We start from the raw sequence: 17364 nt of genomic DNA, 5'->3' as shown, positions 1-17364 counted from the left end.
TATACACATTTATATTTCATCCTCATTTTATAGCTTAACTTGTTACCAGTTACTCTTTTTGTAGTAAATCACTTGGAAAATACCACAAAATTCTCATTTCTTTTAACTCTTCCCACTGAGGTCATTTAACCTGACGCCTTTCTCAGCTTTTAGGGAAGCCTTCAGGTCTGAATTTAACCATGTCCCTTTGTCAGATGGCACTGTCATTGTGGGCCCTTTGTCAGTGGAAACGGGCACCAAGAGACACCAGAGTTTACTGCTCACAGTACAGATTGAATAGTTTCTAAGGTCTCTTGGGCTAAGTCCAGGGATGTAGACAAGCTGTGGAGATCTGTGGTGGTGCAAAAACTGGATCCAATAAATGTTATTAGGAAAATAATCAACTTCCATACATGTATGTTTTATCAAACCAAGTCTCTTCTAAGAGATTTCCAAGAATTAATTTTTTCAGGAAAGGTAATCATAGGTTTGAAATAGAAATTATTTTTCTCTCCACATTTTAGTTAATTACATGTACAATTTTGAAAAAAAAGTATAAATAATTGTAGTGCTGTACTAATTACACTTATAAACACTATTTTTAAGTACACGTGGAATATCTACCAAAACTTAACAATTTTAGTCAGAAAATAACCTCAACAAATTTCAAAAGCTTGACATCTCACGGAACATGTTCTCTGATCAAAGTGAAATTAAGTTAAACATAAATAACACAGAGATATTTTTTTAAATGCTCAACTATTTGAAATTAGGCATAACACTTCTAAATAGCACTTAGATCAAATTAGAAAATAATTTGAATTGAATGATAAATATGATACAACAAACTTTACGAGATGTAGCTAAGGAAATTCTTAAAAATGTACAGACTTAAATTCATGTATTTAACAAATAATCTCATGAGACTTGGTAGATGTTGGTTTTCTTTACAGGAAGCACTCATCTGAGGAATGTTGATTTATGGCAAAGGCAAAAGAGCATATCTCATAATGGAAAAAATTAGTCTCAGCTCCCATCTCATATCACACCAAAATCAATTCAAAATTGATTTGAGATATAAATACAAAACATGAAACAATAAAGCTTTTAGAACATAACATTGGAGACTATCTTCACAATAAATATTTCTTAACTTGCATCTCTAGTCATTCATAAAGAAAAGTATTACTGTTAAAATGTCTTTATTCAAAAGACAGAATTGAGAGTGAAAATTTAAGGCAGAGAGTGGGAAAGATATTTGCAATGCATCTAACCAATGGAGGCTTTGTTTCTAACAAATTATGAAATTCTAGAAATCATTTTAAAACAAACCTAAAAATATAGAAAAATTGGCAGAGACTTGAACAAGAGCTCTTTAAAGGATGACATCCAAATATGCAATGACTTCCTGGGAAAATGCTTGATGTCATTAGTCATCTGAGAAATGCAAATTAAAATCACAATGTCGTACCATGACTTACCAGAAAGGGTAAAATGAAAATAGCACGTATTACCTCATTTACCATTTAATGGTAATTTTTAATACACATTGGAGAGGATGTAGAACAATTGAAACTCTCATTGCACTGATGGTGGAAGTGTAAATTGGTACAGCCTCTTTGTAATACCAATTGAAAGTATCCACCATATTTCAAAATATTAATTTTCTTTGACCCAGAAATTCCATTCCTAAATACTTATTAGAAATACATATATGTGAAAACACCTGAACAAGGATGTTTATGGAAGCATTATTTCAATTATTCTGCAGTTTTTTTTAAAATTAGTTGTATTAGGATTAATTTATTTTCCATTTCCATGAGGTAACTATTTCTAAAATTAAGGTATATTTCTTTTGATAATCTCATGAGACCTGGTAGATGTTGGTTTTCTTTACAGGAAAAATAAAATTATTTAATTTTGACCAGTATTACTGTCACTAGTAATTGCTTAACTTGTAAATAATTTATTAAAATCAATTCATATGGAGATTGTATAATTCATTTACTAGAAATCTAAAAACCACTCTTTCAGAGCTGTTTGTCCATTATCATAGCACAAATCTTCATTTTTCTCTTTTCTTCTGTCTTTGTTTTCTTATTTGTTTTGTTTTACAGGAAAACATACGAGACTACAAATCACTTCTATATTGTTTAATTTGCTTTCTAGCTGAATACTGCCTGTACAAATTTAGGAAAATGGACATTTTCAATTTTGTTTGTTATCAAAGTAATGTTTTAATATTTAAAATAATTTCCTTCTAAATATTTTAAGATCAATTCTTATCCATAAGTTTTGGAAATTACAATGTTTGAAAATTCATGGTACTTCAAAAACTTCAATGAGGATTTTCAATGAGAAACCAACTTTTGTTCTGTCAGTATGCCTTCAGCAAGTTTTCACTTTACAGCCAATTTTAGCCACTACATATATACTGGTACTTCTCTTGCCTGAGGACTGTAAACTTAAATAGAGTCCCTGATACAGAACTCATATTCTGACCGTGATTGCCAAGGTGAAATGTAGGAAAGGCAGACAGCCTAAATGCAAAAGACAGACTCACTTTTTTTTTCTCTGTTTTTAATAAACAGGCAACCAGAGACCAAAAAAAAAAAAAGGAAAGATAAAAAAAAAGCTTAGAACTAAATTTTGTTAAAAATCGTGACAGAGTTCACTATAGCAATTGCAAAATGTTTATACATCTGAATCCTCTCCCAAGCAAAAAAAAAAAAAAAAAAAAAAAAAAAAAAGCTGTTCATTTCATTTTTGGATAAGTTTTGTATATCCCTGGGCTGAGAGCTGAATCCATAAAATTCTGAGTAAAGAAAAATCAATTTTGAGTCATTAATGTAAGAACAAGGGTAACCGCCAGTAGGTAATTTTGGATTTGTGTGATTATTTCCTAAATATCAAGCAGAGAGTGTGTTTATGGGAGGGAAGAGTGCTGTACTCAGTTGTTTTTTTTGGTGTTGTTGTTTGTTTGTTTGTTTGTTTGGTGTAGTTTGATTTTTCTAACAATATGTACATTTAAATATCACCATTGCCAGATATGATTTAAAAAATTGTTATTACATATGTGAAGTATGTTATTTATCACTGAAGACAGGTACATCTAATTCAAAGATTTGGGTATTCTAGGAGAATGCACTAAATTTTTTAAATTCTCTTGAAAAATGTTGTAAAATATGAAAGAAATGATATTTATTTCTAAATAGGTACCTAAATATAGGACATACTAATGTTTTCTTATTTTCCGCTGGAATATGAGTATTTGAGAATTATTGAAATAGTTGTTTCACTTGAAGTTTTATAAACCTTCAGAAATGCATTTTTTTATTGCTTAGTGAACTAGTGTTAGCTGTCTTTTTTTTAAGTTTTTCTGCCTCTTTGCAAAGTGATAAACAAAGTCTGCTTTATAGACAGCTGAAAAACAATTTAGAGTGGAATAACAATTAAATGATGAGTAAAATATGACTGCAGAAAAAGCTGTGTAAGTAATTATGACAAAAGGCAGACTGGATTCTATTGAATAATGAATAACATATAAAGAATGTTCACTATTCACTGAAATTAGAGTATATTATACATTCTTCCTTTAAAGATATTTTTACTACAAACATTTCCTGACAAACAAAAAAGTAAACAATACAATAAACTTCTCTGTACTCATTACCCAGCTTCAACATCCGTCACCAATTTGTCACCATTCATTCATTCATTCATTCACCTTCATTGCGCTTTCCTTTTTACTGAAGTATGATTTTAAATAAAGTCTTACAGATGTCATTTTAACTCAAAATATTTCTGAATTCATCCCGTAAACCATGAAAAATGATCAGGACTTTATATTCTAGCATAATCACAATGTCATTATCACAATTAATAGCAACTTCAACAATGTTTTATTTAAATCTGATGCCTGGAATTAAAATTTCCAAAATTTCCTTGTCATGTCTTTTCTTTCCTCTTTGTTTTCGTTCCATTTTTAAAATCTCTATAAATTTCAAAATGTTCATGGTAAAAGTTTAACTATTTTAAAGACGATTTTGATGGCATAGATTGTGTGTTTGCATTTATGTGTGTCTATATGTGCCTGTGTCTCTGTGATTTTGCATTTATTAATTACAGCATGTGAAAGTACATTTTTATTTGTTAGACAGCTTATGCTTTAAGGTGGTCGCGGTTTTGCAGTCATTCAACCAATCTCCCGTTTCATATATCTATCATCTTGGTTGTTACAACTCCTTCAACCATGGTGTACAAATGCACGTAAAATTTTGAGTAACATGAATATCCTCTGTGAAATATAAATTCCAGATCCTTGGGGTCTTCCCAACCATTTCTTTTGTATAGCCATTCCAATAAACTATATGTTTGCTGTGTTGAAAAAAGAGAGAGAGAGAGAGAGAGAGAGAGAAAGAGAGAGAGAGAAAGAAAGAAAGAGAGAGAGAAAGAAAAGGTATTTTCATCCAGTCTTCTTTCATATTTAACTTACAGGTTTCTTACTAGCTTTCTCATTTTTGTATCTGAACACAAAGTTACTGGTTAAAGGCAATGCAGTGGTTTAATCATTCATTCTTAGCTGAAATAAAGCTCATTCACCAAAGTATTCTTTAGATTTTTGCCACTCAAAATATAAAATATCTGTATCCAAAGTATGGTAATCAAACTTTCTGAAAGTTAAATTATTTTGGCTTAAATTCAATAATAATAAGTTGGGGCCCCTGCTTCATTCTCTTGATTTACCAATCCCTCCCATCCAGTAAATCCTGAGTAATGTCACTAAAACATAGTTCTGTTCATGCTGTAATTATTTTCCCGAGTTTCAAAGGCTCCCTATATTCCTATTGAGTAAACGCAAAACACCGTCTCACTCTGGAAGTCCATGAACTGGTCAAAACATGCCTTTCAGGAATGCTTCTCCTTCATACATCCTTGAACTTGGCCACACTGCACACCTGCTCTCCTCAAAGCTAGCCATACATTTTTACTAACATTTCAGTTCTTTAACACAAACTTCTTCTTTCTAGCAAATTTAGGCTAGACTTTCAGATCTGGTTTAAAAGAGAATTCAACTGCAAAGAATTCCCTACTTCTCCCAGATTGTTAACCATTACTTATATTTCTTTACCATAGCACTTTGCTTATATCATTTTAAAGAACCTCATTCTACTGTGGAATATAGTTATTTATATATCTGACTTCCTCCTGGAAAGAAATCATGATACCCTTTTTTATCCATCTAAATAAGAGTCTAGGTATATTTAAAGAATACCTTAAAGTACAGAGAACCACACATTGTAGATGTTAGAACTTGAATAGCTGCTCAAATGATTGAATGTTTAGAAAAAGAACTTTTTTTCCCCCATGGGATGCTTCTGAGAGGGTATTCGTATAGTAAACATTGAATGTGAGTAGAATTTTTTATGTCCTATTATCCTTACATTTTAGATATGATCCTAAAACAGACACGTGGACCATGGTAGCTCCTTTGAGTATGCCCAGAGATGCTGTTGGAGTTTGTCTCCTTGGGGACAGATTATATGCTGTTGGCGGCTATGATGGGCAAACATATCTCAACACAATGGAGTCCTATGATCCACAAACTAATGAGTGGACACAGGTAAGACTGTTGCCAGCATAATTTACTTCAAATATAACACTGTATTACATTGACTATCTTTGGAGGAGAGGCATACATATAGTAATAGATCTAGTCAAATTACTCTGAACCCAAAGTAATTTAATCCATTGTCTTGTTCATTTTGTAAGAAGTTCACTAAATCACATGTTTTTGTGTACTTTTCTTTTATGTATTCTATACTGTAATATAGTTTATATTAAAAAGTGACATTCATGCTTCAGTGGGACTGCCACTTTATCATGAGTAATAACAAGAACAGGAACTGACTTCTAATTAACTAAAACAAAAAATAGAAGTGAAATATATTGGTTCACAAAACCCTAACCTTAGAATATTTGGTATTTAGACAAAACTGGAATAAGAGGATGGAAGGCTGCATAAATCAACTTTCTGCCTCCCATTTTTGCTTGACTATCTTTGGTAGTTCCATTCTTGCCTACTATAGAGAAAATTTTCCATGGGTTGATGTTTCGGGAAGCTCCAAGTAGTAAGCTTCACAGCCATAAACAGAAAATAAAATAACTCTTGTTAATTAAAAAAATCAAACAACAAAGGGCTCTGAAAGGTCCATCATGTATAAAGCACTCACCTCTGAACAATCACTTTGGCCTATAAGATGGAGTGAAATAATTGCCTGATCTTAGGTGAGGTGTTACTCCTTGAATATACACTAGCTAGAGACTCAGGATCATACTAGAATAGAGCAGCTCCCATTCTGGTCACATAGAGGATTTGTGTTGGTGTGTGTGAGTGCTGGGGAAGAAGAGGGCAAGGCAACTTAATTACAGCAGAAAACACTTAATGATATATAGTTACTATGGCCTCACTTGTCATGGTGGGAATGGCGGGATTGTGTCCTTATATTCAAATTCTCATTTCTTTACCTTCTTTCTTTTCCAAAAATCTGAATATTTCTATTATTTTTCTCCTTCATCAGAAACCTAAGAGCAAGATACTGTACAGTTTCCATCAATGGGTGCAGTGAAATCCCAAAGCCTTACATAGTTAAACCAGAATAATAACCTCATCTCCTCAAATTTCTCAGTGGGTGGAGGATTTTATTTTTGGTCACAGAAATTGACTGAAATATAGCTGAAGAACTTGAACACTGATTGAAATAAATTTATTTTAAAAAAACTTAGTTTTAAAGATATGTAACTTCCTTGATTGTCTCAGTTTTGATATGTGCTCAAACACAGTATTTAAAAAGGCTGACTTTTAAGAATAAAACCAAATTCCAAATGGCCAGACGAAGGTACTCTTCCCTAAGGGAAATATCTTTGATTCAATGAAAATAGATTAAATTGGCTAAGGAGGAAGAAAACAAAAGTAGAATGGAGCAAAGAAGGAGAAGTATTTGAAGAACTAGGGCCTGTGATTTTCTAGGTTTTACTTTGTGAGAGAAGAAGCATTCTTTCTCCAAGGAGCAACAAATGTAAAAGAAGCTAATAATTACTGCACTAAAATTTTAGAGGAAATATTTTAACATCTTACCTTTCTGAGTCCCTAGTGTTTACAAAGGAAACACTACATGAATTAATGATTGCTAATTTGCTAAGGAAATGTTAAATGGCATACATTTTAAAAGTGCCCCTTTTACAAATGAACATTAAATAAGGGAGTTTATGGCCATATTAATGATACAATATCTTCATTATATATTTATAATAATGAATCACTTTGCTTATCATTCCTCTAAAATTGAAATCAAAATAATATACAAAGTAATAATAGGTAAAAGCCTACTAAAGACTATTTTCCTACTTCTGTATTTTATAACACTCTCTTGGATCATATAGTATCTTACAAACATCAAAGTGGTATTTAAAATGTTTTGAAATAACTTTATTTTATTATAACAAACATAAATTTTTAAAGCTCTTAAATAACTTTAAGATTTTACATCCATATCTTTTCATTATTAATATTTTTAAGACTTTTGAGGGAAGATGAGCAAACCTACACAAAATCCCTTTGAAATTTTCAGGATCCCAGGCCACCAGAAAAAAATTCCTATATTTGCTGGACAATTCCTGTCACTTTCCCTTCATTTACCCCATAAATGGGCAAATTCCACTGGTTATCCCATGCATCATCAGCACCCCCAATTGGATAAGAATTAGCATAAATAATCAAACTATAGCATAACATCCAAGAATGCATATTTTGAAAATTCCCCAAGGTAGCTATTGGAAATAATGGAAATAGATGGGGGGAATTGCTAGATTCATGTCTTAAGTTAGTTTTACAGATAACACATGTATGCATGTGTGTGTTTTAAGTAAATTTGACTTTGTCAAATTAACTTTGTCATTTAACATTGGGTTTATTTCTTGCATTTGACTTGAAAAAAAATATGTATGCTTCAAGACATAAAAATAACTTTATTCTATTTCCCCTAGCCTGGATAAAATAATTCATGTGTTCTCTTGGTATACTCTTAGAGTGGTGTCATGCGGCATGCACTTGCAGCTGTAAAGAAACAAAGATAGTATGGCATTTACTGTCATAACTCCAAAGATTAGCATAGTTGCTAGTATGGGGTAAGAGACATATGCATGTTTCTTAAATAAACTGAGAATTACTGTTGCAAATCGGTTTGCTCTGTTATGCATGGGTTTACTTTATTAACACACAATACATATATGAGATATAGAGAACGAGTTCCAAGGCAGACTTAGTGAGATACCTACAGCCTCAGCTATTTTTTTCTAACTGGTTCCGTGGTGAACGTTTTTAAGTTATACTAAGGCTGAGAGGTATAACTCTGGAGGGAGAAAAAGGCGGAGTTTTAAAAATATATATAAAATAAAATAAAGTTGGACCAAGGAAGGACAGGGAAAAAAAAAGCTCTCTTAAATATTTAAAATGCATTTCTATAGAATATATGAAATAGCATGATGCATTCTGTAGTAAGGGAAATACTTAGTATTATGATAGAACCTAAGTGTGTTGGGTAGAGAAATCTTCCTTCAGGAAATGATATGTAGAATGAGGCCTGACAGACGAGTAATAGTTAATCAGATGAAAATATGGAGGGCTATTTGGTTTAAGAAACAATTTGTAAAGAGGTTCAGGAAAGAGAAAACATGCCACGTTTCATTGGACAAGAAATAAAGTGGTGAACAATCAGTTTAGAGACATAAACAGGGACTATATGATCTAGGGACAGAAACCATATTATAGAATCTTGACTTTACAATAATGCTGAAGGGGAGTTAATGAAGAATTTTAAGCAAGGAAAGTAAATCATCAGAACTGTGTTTTGAAATAATTACACTTGATATGATGCATAAAAATGGTTAGGAGAAAATAAGATTGGAGTCAGAGAAATCTGTTAGGAAAATATTTTACTAATTCACTGTAGGGTGGAAATTTTCCCCTTTCTTTTCTTCTAGGTTCTTTGGCTGGTCTAATAATTAAATTGACATAAGACAGATTGACAGGAGAAAAACCAATTTAATTTTGTATGTATGGGACCCCATAAAAATGTGGGACTAAAACAAGTGACCAAAGCAGGAAGCTTTTATTCCTTTTAGACATAGAAACAATACATTTTGAAGAATTGACAAGACAAAGGGATTTGTGCTTGTGGCAGTATATTGTGAAGTAACAAGTTTCGTTTACACAGCCGTTTTGGCCCTAAATTCCCTATCTGAGGTAACAAAGATGTCTTCTGCCCTCCTGGTACAAGATAAGTACCTTTCAAATGGGAGATTAATCTTCTGATTTCAGGAGACAAAGGATAGTAAGAATGGTGTCCCTTCCACATCACCCATCTCTCAAGTGCCTTTAATTCAAACTAGTAAGTCATAACAGTAGAACATCCTGGGGTGGCTTGTTCGTCTCCTTTTCACACTCAGGGTAAAACTGTAAGAAGAATGATGTTGAAGACAGTAGGAATGGGTGTAATTACGTTGGTTGGAGAGATACTTACCGACTTGATGAGTCTTTATGTAAGGGTGAGTGAGGTAAAACCAAGGGTCATGGACGTTTCTGGGTTTCTGTTTTGAGCAGAGCGGTGTCATTCATTGAGACAGGAAACAGAAGAGGGATAGCACATTTTTGGAAAAAAGAAGAGATTCATTTTTACACACACATGCATGCATATATAGAGATACAGGTGTAGAGAGAGAAAAAGTGAAACTATTCATTCTGTATTGTGTCTAAAAGTTATGCACAGTATTTCTCAATCTTGAATGCACATCAGAGAGAGGGTACTTGCAAAAATACAACTACCCGATCCTCATCCCATCCCTCTATAGCAGTCAGACTTGAGCACATATAATTCGTTAAAGTTCTTTAGATGACTCTGCTGTGAAACAACACTTGAAAATCATTGGAAACTAAAAGAGAAACAATGGAAAGTGTGTGCATTTTGGAGTCAGATACATTTCAGTTTGTAAACATTGATGTCAGGGGATTTATATTATCTTCTCATGACACTCCATGCACACAAACGTCATGAGGAAAATGCAATACATGATAAAATTATGAAGGTGATTGTGGTGATCTATAAAAATTATTCTGAACACACAGTATACTATTAATGAACTCACATTCTTCTTCCCTCTTCTCAGTCTGAGCAATTATCTATAATAAGAAAAGAGATATTATATTAAAATAGCTTCTTTAAAAAAATACTGCATTAAATGAAAAGAATAAATATGTCACAGGGAAAGATTTTTGTTTTTTGTTTTAATCTACACAGGGATGGCAGGAAACAATAAGTACATTTAAAAGAATGAGTAGATAATGGTGATAATTCTCATATTTAAAGAGTAAGACCATGTCTTTTATTAATCATTAAGATAATGCATGTGATCGGAGGTTATTTTGCTTTTAGCTATTTTATTTCTTACATTTTATTCACTTTCTTTTCAGTTTGAAATAATATCCAGCAATTTCTCATCTATCCTGATATTTTTATGTGCATAAATTATTCTAGAAAACTATAATAAAAATCATTGATTTCAAAAAGTAAGCTCAAATTATTATAATCCTGGCTTATCTCCACAGAATAAATTTTCATTACAACTTTGTAAAAGTTATTGTTTTTAATATATTTCCAGCCAATTTCATATTCATTATTTAAAAAAAAAAATCTCAGTTCTCATCTCAATGGCTGTCATATGGTGGAATGCTTAAAATAAACCCTATACCAATTTAATTATGGCCTATTCATGAGAAAATATTGAAGTTACTTCATTGTATGTTTCTGTTTAAAATGAATGAATAACACATTTAATTCAGTATAATATCAAGGGAAATAACTTCAAAATGATTTCAATAAGTGTAATAGCTATTTCATCTAAAATGTATTCCAAGCTATCATTATGAAATATCTGCACATATGTGTCCATGCAAGCTCCAGAATAAATCTTTGCTGAAAAACTCTATAGTAGCTTCAGTTCTCTACAAATCATGAAATGTTTTATTACTTTTATTAAAAATTCCATAACTGATTGCAGATTTAAGAATTTTAATTAAAAAAATCACGTCTCTTTTGTAAATGCCATTTTCATTTTTTTTTTCATTTTTATTGTGCTACTTGTGGCTAAATTGGGAAAATATAAGAACATTTATTTATGATTTTTCATGCATTTAAGTGTTTTAAATACATCACAATTTGTAGATTTTTCCACAACAGTAAAATTTTTCTTAAATTGTTTCATCTTTTTTAACAGATGGCTTCCTTGAATATTGGGAGAGCAGGTGCCTGTGTGGTAGTCATCAAGCAACCTTGACTTATTTTTATTTGGAGGGATTTTATTTGCTGGAATGGTTATTTTTATATCAGAGGGCAAGAATGAAAACTTCCTGAGATTAAAAACTCCTCAAGAACAAGGATTTCTGCAGATTCACCTACTGATTTCAAAAGAGGTAGAAGATCAAACAGAACTATAGGAAACAACAAAATACCAAACTGCTATGGAAACAATATCTGGCCATGTATTAGTTAGTTCAGGAATGGTTATTGGTAATTTGTTTTGTATCATAGCATACAACAACTAGAGTTACCAAAGGCTTGTTTTTCTTGATCAATTAAAAGGACAGACTGATATTTGTGATATGAATAATTTCATGACTACAATTCATTCAATTGTTTTATAATCTGTGGCAGAATCCAAGAGATTGGCAAGATTAGAAGACATGGTATTTCCATCTGACAGAATCTGATTGGCTTACTATTTTCCTAATCAGTTGTGGCTATAACAGGAGGCAGAATAATGTTTCTCCTTCATTTTCCTAAGCCACAAACAAGGACACTTAGAGAAACAGATTCATGCTTGTCTCATGCATTCAGAAAACAAGCTGTCCTGCTAATCGAAGCTGCATATGTTATCAGAGGTGATGGTTGCATTTTATTGCAACCCTATTAGCAACCTGAAGCTGGTGAACACAAAGGAGTGTTTTCATTAGGCTTACCACATTATATTGCTTTGCTTTTTAAACACACTGAGCCAAAGAATCAGTATAATTATGGGCTTTTGCCTTAGGTTGAGTTCAGTGTAAGCATGGAAGTTAGTTATTCTGAAAATTATATATATCCATTGCATGTTGAAATCCTTTAGAATTTTGTTTATTAAAAAAAAAAACTTAGAATTTTGAGAGATAATTCAATGACCCTTTCATTTGGAGTATTAATGATCATTGCTAGAACAAAGGCAAACTTCAGATTCTCATTCCCCACTTTTCAAACTTGTTACATTGACATGCACATTATTTTATGCCAAATGTTTGTAATTGTTTAAAGCATAAAGTAGAAACATTACACAATGTCCTCAACAGATGTATGTCAATTTTAAATACAACTAATAAATGATAGAAAATTTGCTTTTATCAGTGTATCTTTAATTTTAATTCATATCTGAATAAAATATTGATAAAATGTACTTCAGAGATAGGCAATTTTTATTGCTTAACTTTTCAAAATTCAAGTATGTATCTCCACCAAAACGTAAGTTTATTTCCTCCTAAATACTATGCTTACACCAAATACAAGCTTTAATTATTATTTTCTTCTTTTGTTGCTCACTTGAGACAGTTAGCATTCATGCTTAGAAAATACACATCCCATAATGACAGTGCTGATAATTGTGCAGGCACTAAAAAAGGCAAGAAAAACCCCTTTTGGAGTCAGTGTAAATCATGGGATTGAATTTTATTGTTAGATGGGAAAAAATATTTAATCTAATAACCAAGAAAAATATTAATAGTTTGTGTCAAGGAACTATTAGGAAATGTATAGTTTCCCAATGTGTATACGTGATTTTATTAGTAACATTTTCTTTCCTCCCCACCAAAAAATATCTAAGTATAAGATACTAAGGAATTATCAAATTTTTAAATTATAGTTAAAAAAATTCATTACATGAAATTTATGATCTTAACCATTTCTAAGTGTATAGTTTAGTAGTGTTAAAAATATTCCATTTCTTCTGCCCACATATTTTCTCTAATATAAAGAACGTACAGATAACATTAGCTAACTGAAGTGGCCAGCTTATTTTTAAAACTTTAAAGAATAGAGGAGAAAATAAAGTAGTATACGTCTGTTTTTTAACCAATAAAGTTTTGCAGTAGTCGTATTTAAAAATTGTTTATTAAATTTACCAACATTTTTTACAAGTAATTGTTCTTTCTTGAGGGGAAATGTTTTCCAAATAAATTCATTGCATTCAACCATTTTTATATGATCTATATATTGCTTTTATTGCATTTGATGAATGTGTGCACCCAATTTCCCATATGATGACAGTGCAAAGCAGTTTGGACAATGAACTCCAAAACTTTATGAGATAGGGATATGTCATTGTTCCATTTACTGAAAAGAAAATTGTCCACCAAGTTTACATGTTAAATGAGTTCCAGGATTTACCATCTACCCTGCCATGATTTCAATCCTGGATTGTTGAAACTTGACTGTCAACTGGTAATTCAGCTACACTAAGAATACCCCTTTGAAGTAATTACATTGATATCCCTGGAGTGTAACTTATTTTTATAAATAGCACTATGAAAACTTAGAATATTCTACAAATATTTTCAATATTAAAGATAACTATTAATGGCCATAGAAATATAGAGTAGAATTTAAAATTATGTATAAAGTAAGCAATCACTCCAATCTAGCAAATACAATAATACTGAATTTTTTATGTTGAATCTTAAAAGCCAATAAAACACAGTCAATCTTACATTTAAAACAAAATCAAAGAGATCATATTTTTAAGTTTCTCCTGGATAATGGAACAATATGCTAAATAGAATAGAAGTATTGGTGCAATCTCCTGAGAAACAATGGTGTCAATGTAAGAAACATCCAAAATTTTTATGAGTTTATCTGAGCCAAACTGACAACATTGCTCGGAAGCAAGATCTAAAATGCTCCAGAGAATGAGAGTTTTGCTCTGTCTTTTATACATTTGGAATAAGAAGGGAACATAAGGAAGATTATACGAAGGTGGGAGAAAGCAAGGTACAGGATAGTTAACAAGATTATGTGCTCCCTTGAGGGTGGTTACACATTCAAGGTGTCTGGAAAAGAGGATTACTTCTGGCATTTCAAAGGTGTAACCTAAATGTACAAGAACCATGGACAGCGCTTACTCAAAGACTTCACTAAAAAAATTATAGGCCTGGGGCAGGACTACCCACCATACTTGCCCACTTAGAAATTTATGATCCTATCTCCCTGTGAGGTTACTTTTAGTCACATAACTTATATATATCCCCTTTTTTGTCCACACTGGTTACCCAAAAGAGTCTAAAGAGTTCAAATTTTTAATTATATGATGTATTGTTTGATAAAACACAGAAAATCTATTTAGAAAATAAACATTTATTACTAATCAGCTAAAATCTATGATAAAATCTTCAGTATAAAAGTTAACATTTAAATATAAGCTAAAGTATAATAGTGAAATATCAATAATGTTATATTTCTAGGTTGAAATGTTTCTAGTAAAAAGTTTAAGATTTTGAAGATTTGAGGAAGTGTTTTAGACATATCCATGTCCCTTGTTAAAACTGTACATAATGTTTTTAGTATTTTTAAGGATATACAAATTGCAGTACAAATAATAAGATAAATGAAAACTAAAATTAATCCTTTAGGCAGGAAGGGGTACAGAATTTCCCACCTCAAAACATACCTCTTTGGCATGAGGATTATCTTGAGCTGGTTATTTTTTAAGAAACAGCAGACACAGGAAAAGTTCTGAAAAGCTAGTAGAAGTTAACATCTGTAAGAGACATTTATATTCATGAAGGAAATCTTAATTTGGGATGGTGTCCTCGTCTTAAGAAACAGGGAGAGGAGAATGACTGAAACTAACAGAATCTACTACACACAAAAATTTTATACTCAGAATATATGAAAAATACACTCTGAAAATGAAATCACATTGTATTGCTTGTGTCAACATGAGAAATAACCAAATCTATAGAGAATTTTTATTAAGAGTTTATTTGAGCCAAAACTGACAACTGTCAGGAAGCAAGATCTCAAATGCTCCCAAGAATTAAAATTTGCTTGTTTTATTCCCCTTCTGCCTCCCCCCCGCCCCACTCCAGTTCAAGCCGTTGTTTCTCAGTCTAGCTGTATAGGATACAGCTCCCTGGCACATGCTGGTATCATGAGCCTTGCGCCTTGCCCCCTCCCGCTGAGGCAGATGGTCATCGGTCAATGGTGGGCTGCTCACAGCAGTCACAGCAGTTCTCGCCAGTTGCAGGCCACTCACGCTGGCTGCTGGCCGCCAGCCACTCTTGGCAGCACACGGTAGCCCAGGGCAGCACATAGCAGTCCAGCTCCAGGGAGAGCCATTGTTCACAGTCTTAGTTGTAGAGGGCACAGCTCACTGGCCCATATGGGAATCGAACCAGCGACTTCAGCATTAGGAGCACTGCACACCAACCATCTGAGTCACCGGGCCAGGCCAAGAATTACAGTTTTGCAGTTTCTTGCATGCATTTGAAATTAAGGAGGGAAGATAAAGAAGATTACATAAAGGTGGAAGAAAGTAAGGCAGGAATTGGAATACAAAATAGTTAAGATTCTGTCCTCTTTTGAGAGTAGTCACAATTTAGAAGGAGGGGTCTGAAAGAGAGGCATTTAAAAGGTGTGTTAACTTAGATACCTACAATGGACCAGGCTTGCTTAAGGCAAAGATAAACCTTTTACCAAAGAAGTCATATGACCTGCCTAATTAGGAATTTATGATCAAATCATCCTGTGAGGTTACTTTCCAAAGAACCTCTTTTCTGTCCATACTGATTTCCATGACAGGGTGAGACAGTAAAACCATAGGCAGTCAGGGACATGGCAGCGATGGAAAGGATTAGGGCCAAGACCATAACAAAAGGCAAGGGAAAGGACTTTAAAATAGCTAATTTCAAACTGCAGGGCCTGCCAGAATAATCAGCCTCAGGTGCCGGAGACCAATTAGCTCTAACTCAGAGGAATTAAGTTTGCAGTGTAGCCGGCTGGCAGCACATTCCACTTTCGGATCCCCCCTGTCTTTGGAGAGCTGTTCTCCAGTGCTTTACAATAAAACTGTACTGTTTAAACCTTGCCTCTCCTACCGACATTGCCATTCTGCGGGAACTACGAGATCACAATCCCCGGAAACACATCAAACACACCGGATTCCTATTATCATTTAGGGGGCTCGTCAGGGATATATAAGGAGAGGTAAGAACACTTCACGCTTCTGCTGCCACTTGCCTGGCTTCAGGCTTGCATTTTAAGACTTTCTCTCTCGCTCTCAAAAAAATCGGGCCTCCTTCAGTCATTTAAAAGCGATTAGCGCGGCTGCAGACCTACAAGACACGGAGGACAGGTCTTCTGGGACTGGAGGCGGCTGACCCCCCATCCCATCCGCGTCGGGAACGTTGGCCGCCTGCCGCCCAGCTTCTCTCCTCGCCAAGGGAGACGTCCTCGGAGCGTGACTAGCAGCATTGACCCCTATGTCAATTGTGGGACCCTGCTGGTCATGGCGACACTCCGGTGGGTCCCAAAGGTCTCCGCGGTCCCGCGCTAGTCCGACAGCCCCAAGTGGATGCCTTGGACCGACCCTTCCACCACTGCCGCTCTCTTTCCAGCCTTTCCTATTCTTAACACCGGTGAGAAGTTGGTCCGGGCCTTTTCGGTGGAACCTCCTCACCTGCCCGAGATCTTCTCCCCTGCAACACCTAAGGTAAGCCAATGGAAGTGACACAGCATAAGACTGAGCTAGCCACAACAGGTCTAAGCTCACCTCACAGGGGCAATTATGGGCCCACATCAGGCTCTCTTGGAAGCCTTGGGCCGCTGATGGTCCTGCAGTCAATGTAAGGAAGAAGGAACATGTTGTTTTTGTGTAGCACATACTCGGTGTTGATAAATAAAGCGTTATTTAGACACAGCCATGATTACTCTTTTACGTATTGTCTGTGACTACTTTCCAGCTACATCAGTAAAGGTGAAGAGTTGCAACAGAAACTGGATGGTCACGAACCTAAAATATTTATTCTCTAGTCCTTTATAGAAAGTTTGCTGACACTTGATCAAGGTACTTACTAATCAGAGTATGGTCCTTGGAAAGGACTTCGCTACTGTGGGGCGGGGCGGGGTGGGGGGGGAGGTGGGGGGTACTTTCCTCTGCCCTCCTAGGTTCTTTTGGCTGATTTAATAATTAAATCTAGGTGAGGCAGATTAACAAGAGAAAATAACCAAATTTAATTTACATACATGTGTA

General features: G+C 33.9%; 1 protein-coding gene across 1 annotated transcript in view; it reads left to right on the top strand.

Moving 5' to 3' along the window:
• The window catches only part of KLHL1 (kelch like family member 1), a 298324-nt gene extending 285863 nt beyond the window's left edge, over positions 1 to 12461 (top strand). Inside the window, exons 10-11 of the mRNA XM_033103722.1 lie at positions 5431 to 5602; positions 11311 to 12461. Coding sequence (XP_032959613.1) covers positions 5431 to 5602; positions 11311 to 11370 — 232 coding nt within the window. The 3' untranslated portion in view covers positions 11371 to 12461. The remainder of the gene's footprint in view (positions 1 to 5430; positions 5603 to 11310) is intronic.
• Positions 12462 to 17364: the final 4903 nt, after the last annotated feature.

Source organism: Rhinolophus ferrumequinum, chromosome 4 (genome assembly GCF_004115265.2).
Source record: "Rhinolophus ferrumequinum isolate MPI-CBG mRhiFer1 chromosome 4, mRhiFer1_v1.p, whole genome shotgun sequence".
Taxonomy (NCBI): domain Eukaryota; kingdom Metazoa; phylum Chordata; class Mammalia; order Chiroptera; family Rhinolophidae; genus Rhinolophus; species Rhinolophus ferrumequinum.
The sequence above is the reverse complement of the archived record's forward strand: the minus strand, read 5'-3'. Positions and strand labels throughout refer to the sequence as shown.